The sequence below is a fragment of the Rattus norvegicus genome, chromosome X, assembly GCF_021556685.1.
Source record: "Rattus norvegicus strain SHRSP/BbbUtx chromosome X, alternate assembly SHRSP_T2T, whole genome shotgun sequence".
NCBI classification, from domain to species: domain Eukaryota; kingdom Metazoa; phylum Chordata; class Mammalia; order Rodentia; family Muridae; genus Rattus; species Rattus norvegicus.
The window spans coordinates 137798947-137815784 of NC_141554.1; the positions used below are offsets into that span (position 1 = coordinate 137798947).

The 16838-nt window shown below is 44.9% G+C and overlaps 1 protein-coding gene across 15 annotated transcripts; it reads right to left on the reverse strand.

Moving 5' to 3' along the window:
- Positions 1–1186: 1186 nt before the first annotated feature.
- Positions 1187–16606, reverse strand: Igsf1 (immunoglobulin superfamily, member 1). 15 transcript variants are annotated; one of them, XM_087599671.1, is made up of 21 exons: positions 16549–16606; positions 16359–16420; positions 13874–14011; positions 13699–13725; positions 13070–13351; positions 12475–12762; positions 10360–10644; positions 9832–10125; positions 9067–9318; positions 8652–8778; positions 6787–6857; positions 6657–6689; positions 5982–6272; positions 5491–5769; positions 4620–4907; positions 3577–3864; positions 3111–3398; positions 2627–2914; positions 2218–2496; positions 1748–1871; positions 1187–1598 (listed from the first exon to the last, which is right to left on the reverse strand). In XM_087599671.1, exons 3-21 carry the CDS (start codon positions 13911–13913, stop codon positions 1463–1465), a joined length of 3960 nt encoding a protein of 1319 aa, XP_087455797.1. In that variant the 5' UTR covers positions 13914–14011; positions 16359–16420; positions 16549–16606; the 3' UTR covers positions 1187–1462. The 15 variants fall into 15 exon arrangements, with proteins under 15 accessions (XP_087455797.1, XP_087455794.1, XP_087455795.1 ...); XM_087599668.1 differs by having other exon boundaries at positions 9067–9345; XM_087599669.1 differs by having other exon boundaries at positions 13070–13354.
- Positions 16607–16838: the final 232 nt, after the last annotated feature.

Sequence of the window (16838 nt, forward strand, 5' to 3'; positions counted from 1 at the left end):
AGGATGTAGAGTTTGAGGGCAGAGAGTAATGTTCAGCACAAAGCAACAATTAGGTTTGGCTGGATTCAAATGCAAAGGCACTTTTCAAATGCAATTTTTAGAAACACTATAAGAAATTAGTACAAGCAACTAATAGAATCTCATCAAATGGAAATCAGAGTGGGACTTTGTACTTCTACATTCCACAGAGCTTAATACAAATTAGCCTATAATACACAGTGTGTTTCATTCTTCAGGATTAAGGGAAATGGGATGCATTCTTTTTCATTAACTTCTAGGATAGATAAGCTTCCTAATGTAAGGATATAAGAGTTACTTTATAAACTTTATTGTACCCCAGGTTAAATAATTCACTGTGTGCTCAACCCTTGTATATTGTTCTATGGAACAGTATTTGTTATTTCACAGTACTGGGAGGCAAGGAACTTTAGGGTTCCTTTAGGGTTCTTTTGGTGTGTGAAGGGCTCATAACCTCCTGTAGGACCCAGAGCTCAATTCTTCTGAGGTCTTAAACAAGGAAGTAGGTAATCCCCCCACCCCATCAAACATGTCTAATATATGTTAAATTCCCATCCATGAAGCAAAGTGGGTTTTGATGCAGGAAAAGGATCAACCACTAAAAGTAAGAGACAATTCCAATTTGAGTCCTAGGAATGGACATTCAAAGATCCCCTGATAAACACCAAACCTGATAACTGCTTGCTTACTTCCAGCGATTGCACTACTAGAGATCAGATCTTTGGAGAGACTGAACTTTCTTTACAGGGAATGAAATATCAATTTGTATTAATTATTCACAATTATTATTGTGGTTGCTGATAAGTGTCACAAGACATACTTGGCCAGTTTAAAAGTTCTATATAGGGCCAGACCTCTGTATAAGAGTTCTTATATATATGGGCCTACAAGTAACAGAGTAAAAAAATAGTGTGTCTTCAATGTTTGTTCTCCTCATGTTTAACTTGAACAGAACCTTGTCATTCAGGGACAGGATGAAAGGGCAGAAGGGCATCATGTTCAGTGTCCATAACTTAAACTAAGCGGTGAACTGCTATTTGGAAGTCCTCCTGCCCTCCTCCTGCACCCAATCCTTGAACTGCTTTCTGTACTAAGTTTCCTTTATCATTTCTGCTAGCGTAGTGCAAAATAGAACAAACAAAAATAAAAGACCACTACCATGGTCTGGTTTGCAGTTAAATAGTGAATAGTCTCTTTATTCAGAAGAAGACATTTTAAACAGAATCGCATGCACCAGTAAATCAGTATGGTGAGGAGTTATAGAGATAAAGGAAACAGCTTGACCTGGTAGAACTTGTCACTCCCAGAACCCTCTTGACCCAACTCAGGTGGTTAGAGGTCAAGAAGCAGTAAATGCTGTGGAATTCCAGGGTAAACAAGTGGGATTCTCAGGTCTCTGCAGGTAAAAGACAGAAGAGGAAAGCTCTTGTAAAGGAGAGGGTAATTATATTGGGACTGTTTGTTCCACTGAGACACCCTGCAAAGCAGATGAAGGAGAATTGGTGGCAGTGCCGGGTTCTCCATCTTGGTTACACTCTTCAAGGACTATGGTCTGGTCTCTCCCATCTGTCTCAGAGCCCCTGTACAAAGGAAAAGATACAAAACTAATGGGAAAGGGTCTTGATAACAAATTGTAGAGCAGGACTCAGAGGCCAGAAAAGTAACTGGATCATGGCTTTTCCAGCAGCACTCCATTTCTGGAACTGAGCTGAGCTGAGTGAGTATTTACCTAGTCCGAAGTCGAGGCCACTTCTTCCACTCTATGGCTAGCACTATCCCCAAGGCTACCACAACCACCACAATCAGGGTACTTCGGACAATGTTACCCACAGTGCACTCTTGAGCAACAGGCCCTGTGGTATATCAAAAAATCAGAATTGTAGCTTCGCACATCAGTGTTTCTCTAAATATTATGTTGTCCTCTCGCTCTTGCCTCCCCAGAGCCGCATGCAAGCCATGCATTGAGCTGTGGAAGAAATGACCAGTCAAGGTGCAAGGAGAATAGGCTGGGTCACTCAGTACCTCTAAGTGAACACGACGTCTGATTTTTCTCCTCATCTTTATAAGAGGTATGATATACTTGAGGGCTCCAACTCCACACCCTTGCTGTCTCCTATTTTGCTTTATCTCTGTGGAGACTGTTCTTGAGATCCCAGTAGCATGAAAACAGGAACGTTCCTGGAAGCATTACCCACTCACCTGCGGCTCCAACCAGCTCCAGGGAGTCGCTGGGCTCTGACCAGATGTCAGGGTAAGCCTGCAGCCGATAGCTGCAACTGTAGTTTCCAATGCCTTTCCCTTCCATGTTGCCGATAACAAAATCTCCATCCTCTGAGAACTGTTGGGGGGCCTCTTCTCCATCGTGTTCTAGCACGAATTCAACTCCTGGCAGGGGTCCTCGGCACTGAAGGGTGATATCCTTTCCTAGTTTGAACACAGTGCTGGGCCACGCTGACAGAGAGGGTTTAGGGGGCTTATCTGTAACCAAACCGAGAATACAGAGTTAAAAGAAGTGACCTTAAAGTCCACCAATTCTTGTACTATTTGTAACCTCTAGAACGCCTAAAAACTACAGAATCTAAAGGCTTTCTTGGGTTTCAGAACCTACCGGTCACCCAGATCTCTAGAGAGTTGCTGTGATTAGAAGCCACAAGGGGAGCAGAATCCAGATAATAAACACAGCTGTAAACACCAGAATCTTGATCCCTCACCACTGGCATCCAGAAGTCAGCTCTGTACCCACTTGGCCTCTGTTGTTCTATGGGCTGTTGTGTCCCCTCCTTCAACAGGACAAATGTCGAATCTGGCAGTTCTCCTTGACATTGAAAAGTCATGTTTTCTCCGGGGACTACCATGGGACCAGGCTGGACTAACAGGCTGGGCTTAGGGAGTAAACCTACAAGAAATTAACTGCTGGTCAGAGGTCAGCCATTTTAAAGTTTATTCCTCCATGACCTCCCCTATTATCTCATAAATAAAGAGGTGAGACTACTGTTTGCCTCTATATGAGTTCTTAAAAAATATCTTCCATGAACCAGTGAATCTAATCATATCTACACTACAACACCCATTCCATTGTTTCATCCCCTTACCAGTGACTATGAGTTCCAGAGTGTTGCTAGGCTGTATCTTGATAGGGCTCATCCAGTCAGGGTGGTAACAGCAGCTATAACGTCCTATGCTAGCACCAGATATATTGATGATAGGGAATGCCCCTTCATTGCTAGTGGAATCCCAAAGCTGCATTGAAGTGGCTTCTCCTTCTTTGTGCAGAATGTACCCAACTCCATGGACTGGTCCTTGGCACCATAGAGTAACATTCTGCCCCATGGTGACCACAGAACTAGGCTCAGCAGACAACCATGGTCTGGGGAATGTGTCTAGACAGAGAACAAAGATGGGTGAGATATGAGTATACAACCTTGTTAGCTGTCCTCCATGATAAGTGCTTTGCTTTGAACCCCCTCCATAATTTGCCCTACAGTTTTAGGAGACATTAACCCCCACAGACCCTGCTCAATCGACCATATCCCAGCCCCATGTTTTGTCTGTCCTTACCAGTCACCCAGATCATAAGGGGGGTACTAAGATATGAGCCCCTGTTGGACATGGTTGTCTCATAGTAGACACAGCTGTAGTTCCCAAAGTCCTCTGCTCCAACAGTGTGGAGGAGGAAGTCAACGGAGGTCCCCGAGGCACTCTGAAACTGTAAGGGAGCATGAGCACCCTCCTGTAAGAGGGCAAACCTCATGCCCTGGAAAATTCCTTGACAGCGCAGGGTCACATTCTTCCCAGGAAGCACCACAGGGCCTGGCTGTGCCAGGAGAGTGGGTTTGGGGTAGAATTCTAAAATGAAAAAGATTATAATATAAGAGAAGACTGCTCCCCACACTTTGCAAATAGCTTTTATAATTTTGTTATAGGAGATGATATATGTTTATTGCAGAAAATTAGAAAATGCAATAAAAAACTAATGAAGAAAACATAATTTTACCAACTCAAATATAACTATTCCTTACCTAGTTTTCCTCTTATATTTTAACACACGACTATGTCCCTGAGCTGAGGGTATTTATGTAATTGAGACCCCAGTGCATGAAGGGATAAAGCATCTGATATGTTTATATTGTGAATCCTTTCCTATGACATTAAACACCCTTTGATATGATCATTTGTCATGGCTGTATAACATGTACCTGACATTTCAAGGTTTTCTCCTATTCTCTGAGGGCTATCCAGCCACCAATCCCTGACAGCTTAGGAAAAGGCAGATATTCAACCCAAAGCTCAAGGCCAACCCTAAAAGGATTAGCTCCAAAAGGCAACTTGAGTTTTGTTCTTGGATTGAACACCCCTATCTTCCTCACCTCTTTCTTCAGAAGTAAATTACTGGCCTGCCCCACTCCTTTGTTGTTGTTTTTTTTTTTTTCTTGTGACGATAGTAACATGAGCAGCTGTCCTACATGGACAGTTTATTGCCATATGCCAAACACTGTCCTAAGAACATTCTCAGTGTCCTTTAGAGTGTCCTTTCCTCTTACTGGCAGTCCTTCCACTCTCTTGGGTCAGTATTCCCCCCATGAAGACTTCCCTTCCCTAACCTGTCACAATAAGCTCCACGGGGTCGCTGGGCTCAGACCAGATGGAAAAGTCATAATAACGGCAGCTATAGTTTCCTCCATCACCAATGCCCACTGAAATGATCAGAAAGTGTGCTGTGCTGGTTCCTGGGTTTCCCCAGACTGGGTCACTGGATGCAATTTCATTGCCATCCTTGTAAAGAATAAAACTCATGTGTTCCCGGGAGGTGGAGCAATTGAAAGTCACTCTAGAACCAGGAGTGACCACGGGGCTAGCCCATGTCTTGAAGAAAGGCTTGGGGTACAGTTCTAGAAAAGAAAAAGAAAACATTACAAACCCAAATCAAAAAAATAAGAAGCAAATACAACAAACAATGGTTTTAGGAAGCAGTCTGATATACGTGTTTCATTCAGACATATATGCATTGATGATTTTGTTTGTTTATTTGTTTGTTTTTAGAGGGATCCCTCACTCCTCTCCCTCATTGCCTCCAGAGAAATCCTCACTGTCACTGACTAGGCAAAGGAGTATATTGAAAGACTAAACTTTCTTTGTGACTCATAGTTTGGAGCCTTAATTTGCCCATCGGGGTAAAAGAAGAAAATGGTAGCTGCTTCACCTCACTTCAAGATTCCCTCTATAATTAAAGGAGATAATCGATGGGGAAATAATCAGAAAATTAAATCACCCTCCACAAACTCAAGCTATTAATAACAATTATGCTATTAATATCGTGCAGCCAGAGGCCCTGGCACTCCCAGAGCCACGCCTGCCTGGCTCTAAGATTGGACACAGGCTCCTAGTACCAGCAGCAAAGTTTGTGGTGGACATAGGAGTGTCTATCACGAACTTTCCCGCCCCTCCTCCTCCACACACTCTCTTCAGCTCTACCTTTTATGACAAGCTCCAGGGGAGCACTGGGCTCAGACCACTTGAAGGGCTGCTTTTCAGTATGTGTGCGGCAGCTGTAATTGCCCTCCTCTTTATCCTCCATTCTTTGAATTGTAAAGAAGGCTTCTCTCCCAACAGCACCGAGTTGCTGGACAGGTTCCTGCTCTCCCATCTTATACAGAGCAAACCCCAAGCCTTCCAGCCATCCTTTACATCGGATCTGCAGTTCCTGGCCCCGGATTGGAAGGGAAGCCGAAATGACAGGTTTGGGAAGGATGTCTAGAAAACAAAGCGTGATGGCGAGGGATCAAAAGTTTGGAAGTGCCGAGGATGGGACGCTCAGTTACTTTCTCTACAAACAAACCGAAATGTATCCCTGAGTTCCTCAGTCTGTTTCCTCTTACTTTTTCCCTCACCCCTCCCCCACCATCTACTCTCAGCAGCACAGGAGTTCCAGGGGCACTCCGGGAGGACCCTCAGCTTTCTCTTACCTGTCCCCACTAGTTCAAGTGCTTCACTAGGCTCCGACACAGCCATCTCCTCCCATGAATGGCAATGGTAACTCCCGGTGTGGCTTTGGGTCAGGGCGCCAAGGGGGAAGGCAGCCCGGACCTGCTCTGAGGCCGGGCGAGTTGCAATCCACCCAGTCCCGTCCTTTAGTAGCACAAACTCCTTAGTTGAGCCAGAAGGGCTTCTGCACCAGAGGGTTACGTTCTTCCACGGGGCCTGAGGGAAGTTCGTCTCTGCCCACAGTTCAGGTTTAGGGGTTGGCATGATGATTTCTAGAAACAGCAAAGTTAATAAAGCCATTCTCTTGGTATTCCTCCTCCCTCCTTTCCTTTCTCTTAAAGCCCCTACCCAGATCACACGCCCCCTCCCCTTCAATCAGAAGCCTTTATTTCCTATTTTGCTTCTTTCTCCAGGTTCTGGGGAAAGGGAGCTGCTGTCTCAGCTGAGCCTCACAAAAGTGCAGGAGCCTGAAGGAAATTTTTACAGGCAGAAAGACAAAGTTGGAGACTGAACGTTGCCAGTAGCTTTAACAAGTGCCCCTTCCTGGCTGTCCTTCCCTCCCAACCAGTCACTCCCTGGGCACTGACACTGACACTCTGTAGTTATTTCGGATCTCCAGAGAGGAATGTCCCAGTCTGGAGCAGGAAAAAACTCACCAATCTCCTCTGTCAATGCCCCATTGCACAGCCCTGCAAAAGAAACCCTTGTCAGGTTCCGCTCCCTGTTCACCAAGACTGACCCTGCCCCAGCCTGCTGCCCAGACCCCTGTTCCACCTTTGTACTCACCACAGCAAAGAAGAGCTATGAGTATGACGAGCATGGCAACCCCTTGAGCTGTTCCCAACAACCAGGCTTCTCTAGTGAGACCAGAAAAAAAAAGATGAGAGGAGTTGCTGGGATTAGGGGGAGGGCGGAGAGAAGGGGGCGGCAATTTATGTCATTGGCTTATTCTCTACCCAATAGGGATTGGGTATAACCAGGATAATGGGACATAATCTTTTCTGACACTGATGACTTCTTCTTGAGGGCCTAGCTGCCTACAAACCCCTTGCACTGTATGCCCCTCATGTCTGCCCCCCACCCCCAGTTTGTATTATATATTAGCTTTCCATGGCTCTTGATAAGGTTGCTGCTGCAAATGAGATGTCAGGTGGGAAAGTGCTTTTGTATCTCCAGTTCTCAGAACCCCTGAAGCTCAGCAGCTCCCGGCGGTTGCATGTTGGGGTGGAAAGAGCAACCTTGAGTGTTTCTCAGTCATCAAGTTTAAGTTTGGAAGTAGTTGTCCCTATGGTAGTATTGGTCTTCAGACTGACCTGTCTCACCTGCCTTTGTTATGGAAGGGTTCCCTAGGTAGCCTTGATGAATTACCAGAAGACTGCCTGTCAGTCCTGAGCTAGCTTGTCAGAGAGCGGGTGATCCCTCCACTACATAGATTGTGACTACAAATCTGTAGCCCTGTTGCTGGGCTCTGCCTCCTGGACAATGAGGAGGTATAAAGCCAAAATTCAACTGACAATTTTGTTTGCCTTAGGAAACAGTGACTATCCTCAGCCTTTTTCTGGTCAGGAAAACAACTTTTCAAGTTGCTTTCTATGAAATCTAGATTCTGGTCTTATTCCTTGATGCTTGATTCTTGGAGTAGGATAATCCCACTAGGAGCTTAGCCTAAAGCATATGAAATTTAGGGCAGATCTAAGGGCATAAAAATTGACCTCCTGGAACACTGTTTGAAAACTCCAAGGATGTTTTTTTTTTCTCCCAGAAACCACTTGTTGCCTTGGCACACTATCCCTCAGATCCTATTGGAAAACACAGACACACAGAGTCACAGTGATCTTTCCTTGTGTATTATCTTTCCCAGACACACAAAGGTGACAGAGAGGTATATCCAGAAGCTGGGGGTGGAAGGAAGTAGGCAAAGTAAGATTTCTACTCAATTAAGAACGGTCATTTCTCTTTTCATTGCCAACTGGATAACCTTAGAAAACCATGGGGATTAGGAACAGAAATCAATGGTCCAAAGGAGAATGTAAAGAAATGGCAGTAGGATCGTGTGGGCTGTATTTTCTGGCTAGAGGAAACAATCTGATCCTCTGATTCCATTTATTGTCTTATCAAATGCCTAACTAGCTTAAAACTCTACCCTAAGTGTGCTCTGCACAGACAGCAGGAATCAAGAGTAACAGAAAAACTTGTTTGTAAGGAACCTAGAGTGGACTAAAATATTCCCTCTAGCCCTTGAATGTGAGGGGTAATGTTGAAAAAATAGGATTGGAATTAGCTAGCAAGCCAGAAGATAAAACAGCACGGCTTCTTATAAGCATGTTCACACCATATCAATAGGGAAGATATCTGTAATGTCTTGTGGACAAAGCTGTTTAAGAGGAAATGAGGGCACTGTAGGAGGTGTAGTGGTTAGGGAACATGCTTCTGATTATTCTTCTAGCCCCAGAAACCTATACATGACTCCACTTGGGTAATGACCCTTCCGTGAGGTGAAAAACAGATGGAATGAGCATGCCTTGACTTGTAAGTCTAGATGCTGAGGAGAAACCTAAGAATGCGTCCTTATGCTTACTATAACTGGAGACTGACCCATTCTGCACACAGTCAGCTAGCCGGGGCAACAACAGCTGAGCAAAGACAGTTACCTGAGTCTCAGTCTCCGACACTTCCATTGTAGCCACAGCACTAGCAACAGCAAGGAAAGAAACTGCACCGTTAAGGACACCCTGATAGCTTCATTCAGAATGGAATTCCAGGGGAGGAAGCCTGTGACTAGAGGAGATCAGAAGCAGAAACCTTGATGGGATGAGGTCAGACAGATAATGTCATGGTGGGGGAGGGGAGCCGGTCACAGAGCAAGCATCTGTTCTTGGAGAATAGGAAGGAGTCTTCAAAATATTCTGGCCACTCCTTTGAGTTATTGTAGCACACCCAAGGAAAGCATGCCTAGGTTCACGGGTCCTGATTTCCAACCCCTTACTCCCTTTCCCATATATTTCTGGGCATTGTTTTAGAATCCCAGGATATCGAGTATACTCGTATGGGAAGTTATCTTCTCACCTGCTGGCCCCACCAACTTGAGAGGCTCACTGCGATGTGACCAGATGTTAGCGTGTGACTCAATACGATAGCTGCAACTGTAGGTACCCGTGCCTTGCCCTTCAATGTTAGTGATGATGAAGTCTCCGTCTACTGAGAATTTTTGGAATGTTGTTGTTTCTTCCCATTCCAAAGAAAATTCAAGAACTGGATGAGATACTCGGCACTGAAGGGTGATGGTCTTTCCTACTTTGAACACGGAACTGGGCCAAGCTGAAAGGGAGGGTTTGGGGGGCTTATCTGAAACCAATCCAGAGACCACAGTTAGAAATGACACTGAGTCAGCACCCTCTGCCAGGCCAAATGATTCACAGCTCCCCATTTGGGATTCTCTCTTTTCACTTACATTTGGTCAGTGACTTCAGACTTTGTGTGTTTAGAGTTCTTTTCCCCTCTCCATGGTTCTCTAAAGACTACTGCCTCTTAATTTCAATCTGGAAGAGCTCATACCTGTTAACACTCCCTGGCTTGAAGGAAATTAATTTTAATTTTTTCATGACTCACAGTGGGGCTGTGTCATGCTGAGAGATAAGACTTAAGGTCAATCTCACGAGAGAGAAGGTTCCTGAAGGAAATAAAGTCCTACGCCATATTCCTAGTGTTTTCTCATTAGCTTGTACCTCTAGGAAAGTGCAGGAGCCACTAAAACCTCCCTCATTAGAGCACTCTAATAATGATAAAAGCAAATATGTAACAGTAAAATTAAAGCCAGTTAGGATCACTTGCCTACAACAATCAGCTCCACAGTGTTGTATGTCGCCATCTTAATGGAAGTCTTCCAGGTAAGATAATAGTGGCAGCTATAGATGCCAGCATCCCTGTAGGTCACATTCTTTAGGAAGAATGAATTGTTGCCAGTGTTGCTGGTGGCATCCAGAAACTGAAGGGGCTTTTCTTCTCCCTTCTTATGGAGTGCAAGACCCACTCCATCCATCAGTCCTCCACATCTCAGGCTCACGTTTTGACCCATTTGAATCACAGGGCTGGGCTGAACAAGTAGCCAGGTCTTGGGAAAAGTGTCTAGGATGAAACCCAAAATACAAATAGCCAATGGTAAAACTCTCTACTGCTTCTAATACTTAGGGCTATCTCCTTCCTCTGTCTTCTAGTTTGAACTTTGCAAATCCCCCAGTGTGGTCCACAAATTCTGTTCCTGACCACCACCACTAGCCCTGGCTGAGTGATTGAGTAAAGGATGGGAGAGGGAGTCAGAAGAAGCTTTATAACCTATTCCATAGCATACCCATGTCTTACCAGTCACCCAGATTTTCAGGATATCACTAAGCAGTGAGCCCCTGTATGACCCATCATAGTAAAAACAGAGGTAGTGCCCTGTATCCTGTGTCTTCAGAGCCTGGAAGTAGAAATATGCCTCATTTTTTATTGGCTTCTTGTAGTAATATGGTTTCTTCAAGTCTTCCAACCTCATTAAAGCAAACGTCATTCCATATATTGGCCCTTGGCACCTGAGACTCAGGCTTTCTCCTGGTGCCAGGATGGGCCCAGGATGGGCTGTCAGAGTTGGTTTGGGGTAGAGACCTAGAAAGGGAAGAGACCCTTAAGATACAGTTTGGCTAGTTTTTTTTTTTCTTATCTGTGTTTATTCTCCTAGTTTCTTTGGACAAAAACAGTAATTGGGATGTAGGCTTCCTTCCTTCTCTTGCCTTAGATTTATGCCTCTTCATGTATAGAATCAGGGGTAAGTTCTCTTATAGCCCCCTCCCTCCATCCTACTCTACTAACTCCACTGTGAGCTCATCCAGGTATAGGTGCTTGCCTCAGAGGACTGTCTACATCCACGATTCCCTGTATCTTCAGGTCTCTAAAATGACAAATATAGTTCCTCCCACAGACAGAAAATCTACACCTCTAAAAATGACTTTGATTCCATCTTGTAGAGCATAACTTTCACTGAAATATTGATAAGAGCATATGAACACATTAGTCTTGCTTTAGGAGCCTACTTCCAACATTTGCAGCATGAAGTTGGAGGAGGTCAATAGGGAGATTTGGGTAATAACTCAGTAAGCCAATGAAATCCGGTAATGGGGTCCACCCTTATTTCTATGGATTGTTTTTCTAATATGGCTGTACTATTAAACTTTAGCTTCACATGACTCCATTTTATCCCAACTCAAATCCCAGCTATATAGCTCATCTATTATGGAAGGCTCAGCTCTGTCCTATACTCATGGGAGCTTTTTGGATGTGTCACGAAACATGGCAGTCTAGTTCTGTTGAGTGTCAATAATATAAAATTCCTACCATCCTAAAATTAACAGAGAAGTGGAAACCCTGGTTAACGTTAATTGCTGAAATGTGTGTTAGTGGGGAACTATGGTGAAAGGGTGTGTGTACCACAAGCATCCATATACACAGGGTAAACCGTCCTTTGTATTTTGATCCTCAAGAAAAAGCTATACTAATAAAATTATTAACTACCATTTATTGAGAACTTATGTGCCAGGCACTATACATGTTATTTAGGCAAATCCTCACAACAACCCTGTGAGGTAGGCATTACTCTCATAGCAATTTTTCAGATCATGAAATTGAATCACAGAGTGACATTGTACAAAAGATTGGACAGGTACTGTTATCCTGTGTTAGAATGGGGAAAACAAAAGTACAGAGAAGTGACATGACTTGTTCAACATCACACAGGGAAGCAGTGTCACGGGTGGAACTAGAAATCAGGGGTACTTTCTGCAGCATCACAATTTCCCTAGATCTATTTTGCTTGCAGTAGAAACTACATAAATGTAGACAACTTTGTTTGGAATCATCCAGGGCATGGGATGGAGGAGTTGAAGCTGGAGTGTGTTTTTCTAGGAGTTGGACCTTTGGGGGGTTGTCTTCTGTGTTTAGAGCTTGGTGCTGCCTTTACTGGCTCTAGTGATATGGGGTGAAGGAATCTGTTGCCTTTTTTCTTATTTCTTTTGATTGTTTTACATCAATGGGCACAGTGATTCAGTCTGTTTTGCATTCTTAAATAAACCATTGAAAATACACTGAACCTTTTAATAAGTCAATTTTAAGACTGTACTGGCAATGCCTGGCACATATTAGGTGCTCAATAAATATGGGATGAATGAATGAATGGTGATCAACAAGTACAGGACAGTAAAACCATGATAAGATGAAGTTGCTGAGCAGCTGGGGAGGCTCACGAGCAAGCGAAAGGATTATCTGCTTTAAAGCATGTATGATTCTAATTTGTAGCTCAGGAAAATGTCAAAAAACTCTACCTCATTGACTTTGAAGGGCCTAGAAACTGGCTAAGGCAAGTAATATGACAAACTTTTGCTCAACCAGCCATGATCCCTGGGATAACAATTGTCAGATGCCAGCAGCCATGGGCACACCCACCTGCTACCACCAACTTTAGGGGGTTGCTGGGCTCTGACCACAGAGTGGGGAGCATCTGGATATGGGTGCGGCAGATGTAAATGCCTTCATTCTCAGGTGCCAAGTTGTCAATGGAGAAGATGGCCATTGTCCCAGTTGGGACTTGGTAATCTATGGGCTCTGTGTATCCCTCTTTAAACAGCATAAATACCAAATCCTGAAGCCATCCATGGCAGAGAATATTAACATTGCATCCAGGAAAAGGGGGGGTCTCTGCCTGGATCCAGAAGATAGGTTTAGGGAGTTGGCCTGGAAAATAAAACAGAATGAACTGATATGAGTTAGAGAATGGGAGGTGCTGCCTAGATAGCAGGAGAGGTGAGATAGGCTTTAGATGAGCCTTCCCTGAACAACTTTTCCTTGCCCCACCCTTCCAGAGCTGCGTCCTCTACATGCATTGTCTGTTAAGGAGTAGGCACTTATTTGTTATCTGTGACGCACATATATGCATACATTTGAGGTAAATGAATCACTTCAACAAAACCTTCCCTGGGATGGTGATTTTAAGTGCTAAGAGTAGGAGAATATTCTTGAGTATTTAGTCTTGCCATCTCACCTGGTGCTTCTAGCTCTAGAATTTTACTGGGCTTCGACCAGCCTTTCTCATTCCAGTAGCAGCATCGATAAAGACCTGTATTGGACTCAGTAAGGGCACCTATGAAGAATGAAACTTGGAAGGTCTTGTAAGGAGGATGAATCCAGGTCATCTGTGTGTTATCCTTCAGCAGCAGGAACTTGCTGGATACCCGAGAGGGGCTTTTGCACCAAAGTGTGATGTTCTCCCAAGGGGCCTGGGGGTAGTTGGACTCTATCCATAGCTCTGGTTGAGACTCCACTGCTGCTATTCCCCAAAATCAGAAAGATATTAGCACTCAGCCCTCTCCACCCCACAACACACCTTAAAATTAACTCTAACCCGCCCAGAGGCTGACTTCTGCCTTCTTGTGGAAGTGGGAGTGTCTGTTCCTGGATGGGTTTGGGAGAGGAGTACCAGGGGCATTTGTTCCAGGTATCCAACTGAGCAGGGGTATAGGCTTCCTTCTAAAGCAGGAGAACGCTCTGCATATTTCTCAGGAAATCAAGTCATAATGGAAGATGATTTGATTCCCAAGTAGCTTTTCTTGGGTAGCTCAAAGCTATACAGACAGGCCAGTACCTTAGAATTCCAGACTGGAAGACACTTACCCATTGAAGTCATACCCCGATTGAGCCCTGAAAAGAGAATGGTAAGGGAAAGTCTACTTTTCAACATTGCCCCCCTCCAACCTCAACAAACTCCCCAAGTCCCCCAGGAGTCTGCTCACAACAGCCTCTCTAAGAGGATCATTGTTGTTGCTTCTCATCCCTTCCTTGTACTTACAAATGCAAAGGAGCAAAAGAGTGAAGGTCCGAAGCATCATGGCTGTCACTCTAGCCTGTCCCGGCCTATGGGCCCTCTGGTGCAGGATGTGTATTTCAAGTCTTGAAGGCTTTGCTTCTTCTTAAAAGGTAGTAGAATCTAAAAGAAGACATTTTCTTGCCCAGGGTCTAGTTCTGCTCTTTCAAGTTGCGGTGTGATCTCTGCATTACTCATGACAACCTTACATTCCACTAGCTTGTTAATAAGGCCACTTGTCTGTCACTTTTCTTCCCTTCCCAGGCTCTCTACTCAAGATCTTTCCCTGGGATCCAAGACATTATTTTTGTTGAAATGTTTATTTGTCCCTGAGATTTCTAAGGCACAGAAGGTGACCTTAAACGAGCCTAAAGAAATCCTACTGAGTGGGGGAAGTGGACGCACCTTTTGAGATTTTTAATTAGACATGTGCACTGCTGTACTAGTCACACACAGCATGTGCAAGCATGCGCTCACACACGCATCTGAGGCACCCAACAGCTTAATAAAAAGACATTATTACCACATTACCACTGCTGCCATTTTGTGGCTGGGGCAAATGGCGTTTAGGGAGGATACAAAATTTGCTGAAAGTGAAAATACTAAATAAAAATTAACGTTTCTTTTTCTGTCCAAGGCTGACACTCAAATAGCCAGAGCCAGTATCTCTCCTGATCCCTTCCTCATTCCCTGTCATACCTCCTACTTCATCATAAAGACTTTCCCTTGTAAGGAGTGCTTACAATGCACCCTTATCCCTTACCTCCAAAGCTTAATACCCTATCTTGAGTATGTGTTAGTTAATCCAGCTGCTTCCACATAGTTAATGAAAGTATGAATTAGATCCCTCTTAGAACTTGCCCTTAGCTTCTAAGCAGCTTTTTTCACTACCCCTGGAGAAAGTGGAACTGTTCGAATTTGAAGGAACAGAGAAGAGATATTTGATTTCAGAGAGGTTTTTCCATTTTTCCAGGAGTCATTCCCAACCATATGTATTCCATATACATGAGGTGGATCGTCTTTCTTCTCTCCCCTCTCCACCTAGGGAAGGTGTATCCTCACAGCACAAACTTGGGAGAATTCTCCTCCCTGAGACCTCTACTCATAGTACAAAATCCCGTCTGCCGTCTGCCGTCTGCCTTCAGCTATTTGATCTTACCTCAGTAGGGTGAGGTAGATGCAGCTCCCACAAGAGGAAAAGAGAATGACTTTTTCTAAACTTATCGCAGACCAGCAGCCTCTAACATGGTCTAACGCTAACAGGCTAACAGTGAGTGAAATGGAGAAGTAGAAAGATTCGTTTTCAAAACGCCTGGGCGGTACATAACAGGTTGACACTGCGAAGATTCAAGAAGAGCTGGGCCCTGATTTTCATGTTTTTGTGTTGAAGGGTGCTTAATTTACAGTCTCTGAACTTTTCTTTATCTGTTAATGTGTTTCTGGTATTATTATTTTCGATCATGGAAATGAGTGTATAGTGCCCAGCATGCTGTGTCCGTTTCTTGTAAACAGGTGTATTTTGTCTCATTTTTCAGAAAGGGTTATAATTTGGCATAAGACCATAATGAAACTCTTCCCATCCCAATCCCTAGAACCCCTTGTCCCCAATTTTCTCGATGCCAGGTCAAAGCTTGGACACCACCCTGTTGCTGTTTCCCCTTGGGGCACGGGGCCAGGATCTATTGGGGGAAGCTAGATTCTTTGCCAAGGAAAGAGTTCAACCTGGGATTGTACCCAGGGAATGCCCTCTGAGGATCCAGCATGATCCAGCCTGATCCAGCCTTACCACATGGACATCTGGGTCTTGTTTCTTGGTAACTGGAGTGGGGTCAGAAAAGCTGAATTTCTCAGCATGGCTGACCACTCCTCAATTATTAAAACAAAACAAAACAAAACAAAACAGAATTGTACCATATCATTTCATCCAAGATGATGAATTTTATGCTCAGGGAACTTGGGAACAACCTTTGAGGTTCAAATCTGGCCACGCCCATTTTGCCCTTTCACCCCACCCCCAACTTAGGCAGTTGAGGCTATTTTTTTTAACGGTCCCCTTGTACTCTACCCCAAGCACTTTCCCCACTATTAGGCAGCGCCGCAGTGCTTTCGAGAGTGATATGTACAAAATATCTAAAGGCTAGCCCCTTTCGTAGCTTTAAGGGCTCCAGCAATCAAAAGGGTTGGGCTCCGCGGGGTGCTGGGTACAAGCGTTGCTTAGGGTTTGGAGGGAAGACTGAGAAAGGAAAGGGGGGATATCCACATTGCCCAGAGGTTCTCATTGAGGCGGAGCTCGGATCGGGGGAAAGAAGGAGAGAGGCAGGGATGAAGGAGGTGGGGGGAAAGAGTGGGGAGCAGTTTGATTTACGGCGATTAATCACAGCAGGGGGGTCTTTCGGGGTTTTGTTTAGGATTTTGTAGCCAGTAATTAATCTTCAGCCACTGGACTATGCGCTCATTTGTAGGTACTTACGGTAGAAGAAGGCCCGCTCTGAGGTTGGAGATTCTCCAGAGAGCTCCTCCAGATGCAGCAAACTGCCCGGCATGGGAAGAGCTGTCTAAGGACAGCCTCTCTGGCCCCGAGCCCCGCCTCCCTCTCTCCCCCACCCGCCTCCCGTCCCGCCCCAGCCTCCTCCCCTCCCTTGCTGGGCTCCGGAACCCACCTACACCAACTCTGCCTAGCACCTGCAGTCCTCTGTCGACTAGGATTGGAACGCCCCTCCCAGTTCCCCGCCTCTCTCCCTACTCCCTGCAGAGGTTGCCCGAGCTGGAGTCAGGCCCCTGCCCCCTGCCTGTCGCTCAGAGCTTCATTCGGTCACTGTATCCTGGAAGGGAAAGGGCCAGCTCCTAAGACAGCTGAAGCTGTATGTAGATCCAACTTTTTAGCTCCCCAATGCCTTTAAAGCGATCTCGGGTCTCCCTCTGCTCATTAAATGCCCCCATGCACTCATCA